Source organism: Acyrthosiphon pisum, chromosome A1 (assembly GCF_005508785.2).
Source record: "Acyrthosiphon pisum isolate AL4f chromosome A1, pea_aphid_22Mar2018_4r6ur, whole genome shotgun sequence".
Classification (NCBI taxonomy): domain Eukaryota; kingdom Metazoa; phylum Arthropoda; class Insecta; order Hemiptera; family Aphididae; genus Acyrthosiphon; species Acyrthosiphon pisum.
In genome coordinates this window covers 19,147,687-19,161,932 of record NC_042494.1, presented here as the reverse complement: position 1 = coordinate 19,161,932, position 14,246 = coordinate 19,147,687, and the positions used below count along the sequence as shown (strand labels likewise).

At 32.8% G+C, this 14,246-nt stretch overlaps 1 protein-coding gene across 2 annotated transcripts in view; it reads left to right on the top strand.

Moving 5' to 3' along the window:
• The first annotated feature begins 6,632 nt into the window (after positions 1-6,632).
• The window catches only part of LOC100167793 (transcription factor LBX1), a 157,235-nt gene continuing 149,621 nt past the window's right edge, over positions 6,633-14,246 (top strand). For both annotated transcript variants that reach the window (XM_029486780.1, XM_029486779.1), the window contains exon 1: positions 6,633-7,443. In XM_029486780.1, coding sequence (XP_029342640.1) covers positions 7,170-7,443 — 274 coding nt within the window. In that variant the 5' untranslated portion in view covers positions 6,633-7,169. The remainder of the gene's footprint in view (positions 7,444-14,246) is intronic.

Genomic DNA, 14,246 nt, shown 5'->3' with positions numbered 1-14,246 from the left:
GATCACACGTACATTATTGCAACACTGATGATTGATATTAAAATTACCTATATTCCTCGAGATAGGCGACATAATATTATTATATTAACGTTAACAATTTATACTATAATATTCGAGTTATAATAAAAAAAAATAAATGATTTTCATACATTAATAATTACTATATAGATAACGACATAATTTTTAAAGAACAAGTAAATTTCGTTATAGCCGTATTAGAAAACATATACATATGTATATACCTACATAATATTTCAGTTATGTAATTATTTCATATTGAAAACCTTTAAACCGTATGTGTACAAATATTGATCGGCGGCATTCTCTGGTGCATTCGTGTACACCGAATATTATAATGTTTCTATATATATATATATATATTATATATATTATATTATTATTATTATTATATGAACATATATGATTAAATCGGAAAACATGTTTCACTGCTATATATGTATTATATACACTCGCTATTATTTTACCCGAACAAATTAATTTGTGCGTCCGTCGCGCATCATTGCTATATCGTGAGAAAAAGGGATGACAATCGAGCCACCCTGTTTTACATTATAATATTATATACGTACCGCGTACACGGGTATTAATCCAATTTTGACGTGTTCGCTCGTGCGTGACATTATATAATATTATTTATAGAATTCTGTCAATTTGCCGAGTGATTTTATTATTATCTCATAATTTAAATTTCAGGCAACGAAAACGAAATACCATTTTCCGCCACCCGGCTAAAATCAGAGGCAGGTAGATACTTATTTAGATTTTAGACACATATTTTATATATCTACACTAAAATAAATAAAAAAAAAAAAATACTGATTAGGTTATTGAGTGGAAAAAAAGAGAAATTCGTGCATTTATTATTGATTGTGTCTGTCACTGCATATAGCTATTGTTTAAACGATTGTAATTATTATTACGGTATGTATATATTATATTATATTATATGCATTTTGTTCAGTCATAAACGGACCTTGTAATCGATTTTATAGCATAACTGATTTCTATATACTATAATTGATTTTCGTAACTAATTATACATACACATTTTATAACTATATATTCTTAAAACTATTTATGGCGATGTACATTGTTCACCTATAAAAGAACAATAAATAAAAAAAATTGTTGAATATTATATTATTTTTATCGAAAGCAACATTGTTCATGCATGATTCGTCAGCCGTCGGAACAGGTTAACACTTTGATATACACATTTAACGGTTAAATTAAAATTAATATCATAATTTATTTTATCCTAAATAAAAATTTATAATATATATTATTTGTTTTTTTTATTTTACATAAACACCTATTTAAAAATTAATCACCGTCATTTTTTGATATTACCTACTTATGTTTATTGTTTAATAAACAACAAAAAAAAAATCAATGTTTTTTTCATCATGATTCGTAACGCGGGGTACTAATTAGTAATTATCAGTCATATAAATATTAGTTTTTCAATGATTAATAAATCTATACCTACATAGTATATACTATTTATTTTAATAAAACGTGGTCTTAGTATACAAATATAAAATGCTATTTAGTATTTACCATAAACGCGTATTCCTCACATTTTCAGTTATGCTTCTACAAGCGTGAAAATGGATGTAAATTAGTTTTCCCGACCAAAATGGAATCGATGTAGCTCTTTTAGTTGCGTGCAATGCACTGTAGGTACAATGGCACATAATATATAAAAATTAGAGTAGGTACCTACCTACTTGAGTTTATCTGTTTTTATGGGTTCAACAATCGAAATCCGCATACAACTGTAAAATATATATTTATAAAATATAATATATATGTTATTAAATATTAACTATACGTATATACATAATATAATATAAATAGGTAGAGTAGAGTATAAAGAACTAAAAAGGGAAATACTTGAACAATCATTAACTGTCATTCTATAATATTTTGATTAAAATAGTGTGAAGGACATATAATTGCCAATTGAAATAATAATATTGTTCGATGAAAATACAATAATATTGTGTATTTTTTTTCTACGTAGCACAGCAACGTTTTTTGAACTTCTATTTAAAAGTCAACGTACAATCACCGTCGGATTTCACTTGGAATATAATTAAACAAAACGTTTTCCATTCTTTTGTCGGTGTTGATGAAAAAAAAATTCTGAGCATGTTTCCTATATGCATTATTTTAACGCAATTTTATCATGGTGTATCATAATAAAAAATAATGAATTATTAATTGCTATTGTGTTGGCTTCGTCAAATAAAAATAATAATAGTTCATATACATTATTACAGTATAACCACTCAATTTATGGGACGGTCACGCGATTGGCTAACAGCTATAGTTGTGTGCACAGTAAAGTGTATTAGTATTGTGTACACGTAAACACACAAACCTGAAACCTAAACTGAAGTTAGTGCAAACCAAAACGGCCCCCCCCCCGCGATTAATATAGTTTAATCTAAGTGTTTTACTATAAACATGCTTTTGAAAGTATGTAAATGTATTCAATAACTTTTTGTACACGAAAATATTTTCAATTTTAAACAGAATTTCATTATTGTTTACGTTAATAATTATAAAATAGGTAAACGCGTTCGTCTTTGAAATTGTTATTTAATTAGTCATATTCATTAATAAAACACTGTTATTCGTAATAATTTAATAATTATTACATAATATTTCCATGACCAACAAATAATTATTAAATATACGATAGACGTCGTAAAACGTTTGTAATAACTTTCTGAAGTTTTAAATCGAATAATCACCATACAAATAGAGAGATTTTATGAGATTTTTATCATGTATAAATAGGTGTAGCAAATTTCTCGATATTCTCAATTCTTTGTTATTTGTTCATATCCAAATTAAGTACATTATTGATACGAACATTTTGTTTTTAAACTATTCTAATAAGTTTATGATTGATACCAACGAGAACTATTAGAAAAAAAAAATGTTCAACATATTGCAGTCATTTATTATAATACATGTTGTAATTACACAGTTAACCATTCCCTAACGAACACCTCCCAATGGCGGACGATTGCTTATAGGAACCAACTACAAACTTTCTACAATCTGAACCCTCTGAATAACGTACGCCTCCGAATGGTGGTAAAAATTTCAGCGATCGAGTGTCCGGTATTTATAGGTTTCGCTCTATATTTAAATCTGTTAGATCATATAGAATTTGTATGCACATTTTAGTTTTAAATAATACTTTTGTCAGTATGGCACACATAGCCACATAGGTAGGTAAGTAGAATATGAAGATTTAAACGAAAATAAACTTGGTAAATACAACTACCATGTATAGGTTTAATATAAAAATATAAAAAAATGTAAGTAATTAATATATTATAACAGCATCACGCGGTGACCACGGTAATATTTTATGTGTTGGGAAACAATTTATAATTCCGTATCGCGTTAATCAGTGGACCATTTCAAGCGAAATTGGTTCTACGTGAAGGTTTATGAAATAAGTCACGAGGCACAGAGTTCAAACACCGATCTACATTCAAACTTTTCAGAGAACTCATTCTATATAGTAAACGTAATAGCCAATAGGTACGTGATTGTGATATTGAGTATTGACTAATAAACTGAATAACCATAATACTATTATAATACCATATAATCAACTGTGTTATCAATTACTAAGTTATTTTGTAATGAATGTAACAATACATTAGTTAATTAAATATTCATATAGGTACCATATTATTATAGCAAAACAGATAAATTATTTCAAAGCAAAAAAATAATAATAATAATTTACAGGCAAAACAATACTTAAATTTGTAATATGTAACAATAAAACAAATGTTACAATTTCTATATAAATATGAATAAGAATGGACATTCAAACATTATATTCATAATAGTAAACACTTATAATTTATTTATTTATATTAAGCTTTGGAATAATTAGTCTAAGCAACAAATAAACTTTCTTCATGTAATATTTTATTAAACCACAGAGACAGAATAAATTCTTCTGAAAAAAATTAAGTTTTATTTAAATTACTAGTTTTTTGTGAATGTTTTATTACTTAGATTTTAAGTTAATACTTAAAAATCAGCTAAAATTTTTAAAGTTAAGAATGTTGAACTTTGTAATAATTATCACTGGAATATAAACTTATTTATACATACTTAATTAACAAAAATCAATATTTTTATACTAGCTATATAATATATTGGAATATATTATACTATTTTAAACAAACCTGTTGATATTATGAGGTGTATAAATGTATAATGTATATACCTAGTCATTTAAATGTGATGATAAATCATCGTTAAAATATGGTATAAAGTGATGTTCATTTAATGATGAACAAAAGGTTGACATCTTATTTAAAAAAAAAAAAATTGACTGAAATGTATTTACGAGATATTTTAATGAGAGTGACCGAGTGAGAAATTTCTGACAATTAAAGAGAAGACAAAAGCAATTTACAATCTTATTATGTTATTATGGTTATTAACACAGCGTAATACACTAGCTGTAATATTTTTATCTTTTTGATTAAAGATTACACCTTATATTATTATATAATCACATTAATTTTATTGTTAAATCATAAACAAAAAGTTAACTATTTGAATTTAATAAACTTACGAGGTAATACACTAATATATTACTTATATTAAAAGATACACAAAATACTCAAGAGTTATTTAGTACACAAATATATGTAACCGTGTAAGTCATTAAATATAGATGCAAGTAATACACAGACTAATTAATAAAATGTTCAAGATTTTTCCTAATTCATCCTTCATCCATTCCGTGTGTGATAATTTTAAATTGAAATAATAAAATAGGTAGGTAATACGTATAAGAATAACAATTCTATAGTAATTTCAATATTTACAAATCTATTGATTTTCACATTACATAAATAAATTAAGTCACGGTATGTCTTTATTCACCGTTATTTAATTTTAATTTAATACCCAACGAGGTAAAATCACTAATTTAAGACGGCGTTAGCGCCGTTAGGCGTTGAATCAAAATAAATAAATTATACGGAAGCGAATGTTGCAGGCGAAAAGATCCTCCCTCCGTTTAGAATTTTGTTAACAACCTTTATTTGAATGTTTTTTCGACGAGAACACAAGAGGGTTGAATAATAATTTTGCTAAATTCAAGAGGGTATCTTTTATATGAAATTCCAAAAGAACGATATGATGACGATAATACTTAATAAAGAACGGATTTTTTATAAAAGGAAATAATATGTCTATTTACTTTTAATCCATCTTAATAATGATATTAACATTTCATATAGGTACAAATAAATTTTATGTACAAAGTAGATGCAATTATACATTTGTATATTATATACCTATACAAAGTACCGATGATAGGATTATAAAATGTTTGAATACTATACTCTTGTGATGTACAATAATATATATATATATAGGTCGTCAATACCATTGTCATTATTAGAACCAAAATAAATGTATCTACGATAAGTTAAAAGCTTTAACTGCCATTTCATGGTCAAGTTAACACTGCACTACTGTTCAATATTAATTACTGTTGTAGTAGTTTTTATATAACTATAGTAACAGTACTAACAGTGGACAGCGATAATACTCTGTCAATAAAGAATTTAGACGTTTTAATAATCGATATAGCGTATACATATCTATATATAAATACAATATAAGCATATATATATATATATATATATATATAGCGTGGAAAACAAAAGTTCACTAAATACGCCGCGCCGTTCGCAATCATCAGATAAAAACTATTAATTCGTTAGACAACAAACTTGAAATTTATTATCTTTTCATTAAGCTATATATAGGAATATCCACCCTAGACATAAAAGACGTGGTTAATCGTTGACGAAATTGTCGGGTTTTAAAAAAGCAAAATATCGTAGGCACTTATTATGAATTATGATAATCGGTCAGCTGCTGCAGTAAACGGCCGATAATAGATTGAATGTAACACATTACACACATATAAGTACTATCGGTGCGATTATAAACACTTTCTTCGGCCGTCGTTATGATATTATTATCATTTATTATATTATAAACTACTTAGTGCGAGTCGGAAACCGAAAACTCGCGGTGGAATTATATTACGGTCGCGCATTTAGTGGCGAGAAATACGTAGAGAATAATTATATAAAATAACATATTCTATTAATTAGCTGGGGGTTCACCGTCGCCGGGGTGAGTCTCGCGATATATTATGTAGGCGGGAAAACGGCGGCGGTGGAGGCTGCGAATGAGGAAACGAGAGAGAGAGAGATCTGCGTCTGCAGCAGCAGCAGGACCGAGCGAAGAAAACGCGAGTCTACTCTGAGAGGGAGAAAGAGAGACTGTGTCAGAATAGAGAGACAGAGTGAGAGGGAAAATCGTATAAGTATATATATTATATAATAATATGTAAGTACACGCATGTGATATACATACATACACACGCACGTATATAATATATAACCCGTCGAAAAGTAATCTAAGGTGGAACCGTTTAGCTTTCAACAAGCGGCGGCGGCGGACCCTATAAAAGGGTGGGGACGGCGCGAGACGGCGCGGCGGAGAGGAGCGCACGCCCCGCGCACCCGTTCAGTAGCTGTTAAACTCGCATTACAGTCACGTTTATAGTCATCAGCCGACCGTTCGTACGGACGTTATACACGCGCGCGCGTCCTCGTCTTCGCCGTCGTCGTCGTAATAATAATAATAATAATAACAGTGTAATATTATTCTCTCTCACTCTGCACCGCGTTGGAGCGTTCGCGTGTTTTATCGTCGTGCCTATACGGTTTTTTTTTTCACCATCAATTATTTTTCTACCATCTCAAACCGCGCAGCGTGTGTCCAGACGTCTCTATCGCTGCACAAAATTTTTTTTCGGCCTATATAGTGTCACGATAATTCCGAGTGTTGCTTTGCCTCCTCGTCTTCGTTTCCCGACACAGAATACGAAAATATAATATTATAATATCGTACAGTGTTTGCCCATCGTCGTCGTACGAGCCGTGCGCTAAGGGTGGTTTCGCGTCGTCCGCGGGCGCGCGCGAGTGTGTGTCGCGCGCGTGAGATGCGTCGTCGTCATCCGTCGTCGTCCGTTGTCGTTATTCGCACCGGTGTGACGCGATCCGTGTGAGATGTTGATGATGATGGACTGCAGCAACAGGAAGCCGCCGGCGGACCTGTCATCATCCGGCGTGGTCGTAGCGGCTGTGTCGTCGCCGGAGCTGGCGGTTTCTGGCACGTGGCACCCCCACGTGTACGGCAACCCCCCCAGGACGCCAACTGCCCACAACGTGGCTGATATACTCGGATGGACCAAGGCAGGCCCCGATGAACAGCCCCTAAACCTGTCGACGGCCAAGCGGCCAAACGGCACCGTGCTGGACTTGACCAAGATCAAACGCAAAGGTAAGGCGACCACAGTGATATTGTTACATAATAACGATAAAGCCGGGTCCTCATCTACACCGTTGCCGCTCAGAGTTGAGTTATATATCCCAAATTTCCAACTTTATAGGTTTGTTACCTAAGTACGTATATTATACGGAAAACAGAACACGACATGACACGGGATTCAGTGTGAACCCGGCTTGATAATAACTAATAACAATAAAATGACGAGACGAACATATTTTGTTTTAACGATCTTTTAGATCGTTGGTATATCTACCGCGGGTTATGCGTATACTGCAGTGGTATACTTGGCGGTAGTGTAGTACAATATAATATGTGCATACCGTGTCATAATTATTGTCCTCGTCTATATACCGCGGCAATGCCATAGTTACCCGCAGCAGGGACTTGCAGGTGTATCATTATTTATGTAACATAATATTATACTAAAATATTATTCTATATACTCATGGAATTTTTTTTCAAACGTTTTACTCACTCTCTCGTCGCGTCGTGACTATGCTGTTATTATTCCCGACACAAAACACTTGTGCACTGCGCATTCGTTCGCTGTTTTTATATATTTTTTTCCTTCGCTGTTTTATATATTTTCCTTCACCTTGACTGCGGTGCAGTCTTCGTTTTTCAATCTCACGCCGTTTTCGTCCGCGCGTAACAAATCACGACGAAAACGATGACGGCTACGGCGCCACGTCTTTCGGCCACGGAACAATCTATGGATCATCACACGGATTGGAGATAATGTCACACGCGACGCGCGCGAAAAACGTTTCCAATTACGACCTCACCGCAGCAGCCGAAATCAATCTCCAGATCCGATTTTTTCTCTCTGTCAGACGTAGCACGACCGATTATTTAATTCAAATCCATTATGTGCGCGAGTTTTATATGATTATATACCGCGCGATATAGTCTAAATTAGGTTTATTTTTTCCACCCATCCGTAACAAGCATACCTACCTATAATATTATATAGGTATATAATTCTATAAATTATATAGGTAGGTATATAGGTAGTAGTTGTCTTGCGATACACTATATAGTCACATTTTCTACGACAAACTATTTGTTCCGCCTGTCCGGGCCGGCGGTATTACATACATATCTATATAACTAGTCGAACGACGTTAATTATCTACGTGCAGTGTACGATAAACAATAATATGGGTAGCTGCAGTTTTTTTCTTCCGTATTGAACTATTTATAAAGTAGCATACGCGATTGCTCAATAAAAATTGTATTTGGAAACTATACGGTACGCATGCATTGTCGTATTAATACATAGGTGTGTGTGTGTGTGTGTGTGTGTGTGTGTGTGTGTGTGTGTGCGTTTTCGATGCTAAGGTGTAATTGCGTTGACATCTTAATAATATATGTCGCACGGCGGGAGTGCAGCGGCATCGTTTCAGGCGCAGCTCAGGCGCCAATATAACGAGAATTAAATAAAAAAATAAAACCCATACAAGACTATATAAGCGCATTACTTTAATAATAATAATAATAATACTATATAAGCCTATTATACGAGTTAACTGTATGTATACGTAATATTGTTTGGGCGCAACTATAATAGCTGTCCTCCGTTAAACGCGTTCAATTTATACCACAACGTTTTTTATTGCTAAAAATTCCAAAATATCGCATTGAAACAACTAAAAAATGACCCATCAAGTTCACCCTACGGGCTACGTCTCTAACCACACAGTATAGTACATTCGGATCTCAAGTTGAAATCCGTTCAGGAAGAAGCAAAATTATTTTACAATAACGTTTCCCCAACAATTTATAGCCAACCACCCGAACCCACTTTTAAAAAATCTAGCAATCCCTACGATCCCTGGTAACCCCCCCCCCCCAAAAAAAAAAAAATACGTTTTAAATACAAATGGTATCGTGGCACCTGCTAGATATATGACTTAAAAACCAATAATCCCGAAAATCTAAACTATAGGTATCGAAATAGGTAGTGCCGTTAGTGGGTGTGGACTACTTCCGTCAAACGATTTATGTAGGTACATAAGTCATAAATCTCGATCTTAATCAAATTTGTTACTGTTCCTACTTCCTACCGATAGATTGTAAATACATTGTAAAAATAAAAAGCCGTCTTTTTAAATAAAAATACAAAATACAAATTTTCGGAAACATATCGTAGATTTTTTTGACGGAAATGCCGACGCGTCGGATCTGGTGCCAGTAATGAATAATCTATAAAATTTCAAATCTGTGTCGTATGCGGGAAACGCTTCTGCAGGTTCGAATGTGTAGAAAATAATAATAACTAATAAATAACAGCCACTCGTTGTGTCATTCGACGTGACAGATTTTTCCGCGAGCACGCGGTATATAGTAATACAAATGAGGTGGGGTAAACGTTGCGTTATAATATTATCCCGTCATCCTCGCGCGTGGTGACTATGTAGGTCCGTCAGTGGCGGCGACGGCGGCGGCCGGTGTAGTATAATCGATCGGTATAATTCCCCTCGTCCTCTCGCCACAATAATTGAACGCCAAGCCGTATATAATTGATAATCGCCCGGCTTGTTTGCGTATACCGAGTGATGCGCGTTATGCATTATATATAGGTACCACCCATCGACACGACTGCGGTATATGGTTCCTAAGTGCCTAACTACCTATACCGACTTATATCTATAGGTACGCGCAATCGTCACGATCTACCCCATAATCGTCGCGAGCTATAATATACGATATATATGAACGTTATTCATTTTTTAAGGTAGGGTCGTACCTCTCATTCGCCCAACCGGTTCGCGGACATCCAAAATTCCAAAATCGTTATTCGATATTTTATTTTGTTTTGTTTTTTTTTTGTTGCTATAACATATACGCCGAAGACGAAAAATCTATTTTTTAATAGAAAAAAACATGTTTGCTTTATTCGCGGAGAAGAGAAATTTCGAAGAAACGCTAAAACATCAACGACCGATTTAACACCGGTTTCGGCCGTTGCAGTTTTATATTATATATCTATTATACGAATAATATACCGGGTGATCCATTTAACGTAAGACATTCATGATTTAAAGTTATTAAAAACAACATATCTGTAACGAAAAATATAGGTATTTATTTTTTTTATATAATAACATAATATTACTTTTTAATTTCTTGCCATAAAGCAGAATTTTTTTTACGTATAAGAATCAAATTTTGAACGAGTATAGTTTATTAGTTATAACTTTATAAGTATTTTAAGTTTAGATACGTGAAGTGGAGTGGTACAGAAGTACCTCGCAAAATGTTGGTCGACTATATTATACTCCGCTCATCAAAACTTTAAACACTTCTTATAACTAATATACAAATAATTATTCGAAATTTGATTTTTATATATTGATCAAAATACTCCAAATCATATTCTGCTTCGAAATATGAAATTAAAAATGTATGTTAGTTATATATTATTATTCAAAATAGTAAAAAACTTAAAAATAGCAAAAACATAATTTTATATAATGACTTAAATTAAATCACTTAATATATTATTTTCAAAAACTTATCGATAAGTGTTTTCTGAAATAATGGATCACTCTATAATATATTGTAAATATATAATATAGCGTCGAGTTATAGAAATTAATTCACTATACCTTTAGTAGAAGTACATAAATAATCAAGTTATTTTGGGGTGCTACAAAAATATCCTTAGGGTGCTAAGCGGAGTGCTCCCTAGCTACCAGTTGTGTCCATTGTGTAGTGCGGTAATAATGTCGACAAATACAAAATTTACAATTTTTTTTAAAAGACGTTTCAATTTAATGGCATACATTTCTAATACAGATTACTGTCGAATAACTTAGGTTTAGGCATACATCGATTTGCCGCGGAGATAATCGAATGGTGATAAGATACTTTTGGGACACACGCTGTATTATTTGGCGGTACATTAGAGGTATAGGTATTAATATTGCAGTAGGTACGCGTTGTAGAAATAATAATATATACCGGAAAATCGGAAACATCCGTCCAGACGACTCTTATTATAATACAGTTTATTGGTAAGTATCTTGTATTAAAATTGTATATAATAGAGTTTAAATACACATTATAAACGTCACGATTGAAACGATCTTGTTAGGCTATTATCATGTTGACGGCCGTGTTATTTCGCACTCGGTGGTTTCTTTTTCTTTCTTTTTTTTTCTATATAACTTTTTACGGTTTCGATCAATGAATATTATATACTATGCCCGCGTCGTCGTCGCATGTTTAACAAACGTTTTGGAAAGCAAACACGACGGGGACTAATTATTATTATCGTACAGTCCTTTCGCGTGATTCATTAAAAAACAGTTGGTCGTCGCCGTCCGCATAAAATAATATAATATTATTATTTAGGGACGCTAGGAACCCGCGTTCTGCTTTATGTACAACCAAACCCACGCACAATTATAATTATTAATCATTTTTTTTTTTTTTGATAACCAGTAGTACATATTATAGTGTTCAATCTCCTCTACATATATTGTATACAAAATAATTATTTAATATTAATATCGAAGCAGTTCATGACTCGGTTTCCGAGTATTAGTGTTACTTTTTTTTTTTTAAATTTAAAACCGTATATTATAATATAGGTACCTATACACAGCACCGTTATATTCGTATCGAACCTAGTTAATTTATATTATGTATACACATAAATGTTTTTACTCGGAAGTCACGTTTGGAAAAATATGTTTCAATGAGTCACATTTAATGATCGCAATTTTAATTTTTAATTTTTTTTATACGCATGCAATACAATTTGCGTGTATGCTAAACATAAAAACATGGACGGTTTTCGACGAATCAGACCATGTGATATTATTAGTTTTTTCTTTGGAAACACACTGCACTTTGTGTCATTATATATATTTAGTGAATCCCGCGCTATGACATATTATGAACTTTATAAACATAATATTAATTGTTATAATATATCATCATTGTCATCCCACCATGTACTCTTTGTCTTTCAGCGTTCTACTTTATAGTTCAAAATATGTTGTTTGCACGCTCGTTGCCGGTCAGAACAATCGTATATTTCGCTAAACGTTTACTGCAGTTATATATACATATAATATTATAATATTATTATATATTGTACACAATATATTATACACATTACACGATGTGATGTATACAGAACGTTTCACTTTATTTTTTCGCACCGACAGCAATTGAAATCGATTACCTCAAAGGGCTGGAAGGGGACGGGGTCCCGGAGAATCAATATAATATAGAGTCGTTATAATACGCGAAACAAAGAGTACTACCCGCGCGTCCTATATTGATGCAAAGGCGCGCGCGAAATCGGCGGTGGCGGTCGGTTGTCGAATAATATAATAATATTATAATAATGTTCGGGCCGGGCCGTTCCGAGAGAGATGATAATATTATATTGGCGCGCAAAGGTTAGCAACGAATATTATTGTTGTATTATATTGTTCGCGTCCAAGTTCCGTTTTGTACCGTCGAACGTTTTGCACAGTCATATTATATTATTATTATTATTATTTTATTCTTCTCGGCGCGTAATATGATAAACAAACAAAGGGGCTGCTACTGTTGTTGGTAATTCGTTTCGCCACTGTAATCCTTTTTTTCCTGTTGCCGACGACGACGTGCCCGTATATGCACTCTATACGCTACATATATATAATATATATGTGTATAATGTATTATCCTCTTTTCGGACGTGCGTGCACAAAAATTATGTTTGCTTTGCTCATCGTTGTTGTTCAAATATAATATAACGTGCGCATTATATACATTACACGTTTAAGCGCCAACAATAATAATATAATGACGACCGACGACGAAGGATCGTAGAAATTATTAAAAAACAAAACCGACGCGTCGATCATGCGCGCCAAACTACGTTGAGTTTCAGTTTCTCGTGGAGACGATATATAGTTTCAACTCTTATCGGTTGCCTTTCTCGATTGCGATCAGAAAATACCAAACGCCTTCAAATCATGAATCATAAATTCATGTGTAGGTACTCGTATTATTATAGTGTGGCAGAGCGCATATTATATTATGGAATTACTGTTATTTAAATTCTATCTTGATCAATGATCGTCTTTCCGCGTCTCTCTATATAGACTTAATATTATAAATTATAATGCTACGGCAGTCTCGTTTCGCGCATTACTTTCGTCAGTTTCATGTTTTGTTTGTAAACAAAAACGATGGTCAATTAGGTCGGCGCGTTGCGTTAAAAATTGAATATACAAAAACTCGTTTACACGCAATGTACGTACCTACGCTAAACGATGGAAGACGTAGTGCAAACTCCTAAATTGTATGCATTCACCAAAAACCACAAATAATAATAATCCGTGACGTGTCCGCCGGACATATTATATAGTGATTATGACGCGAGCGCGGCCATAATAAAATACTTATATATTATTTTATACCTACATATTGTATTAAGTACTATGGTACAGAGCAACGTATTAAAAAATTAAATCGTTTTATGAATCGAAAATATACACACGGATGTGTACATAACGCCGAGCGCTCTTAACTTTTTTCTACCGTGTTTACTATATAAATTACTCAATATAACGTAGGTACATAATATTATAATAATATATATCCTGATAAAGTCATTTATGTTTATTCAGTAACGAATTTATCATCGCTGCACATTCGGCTACCTATAACTATAATAATACATATATTATACGACATGTCGTGTGTTTGTTTTTTTTTTTAATGCACCTCACACCTGTCCGTGTAGCAGCAGCGGCGCAGTAGTCGGGATTCGCGAAGAGTAACAC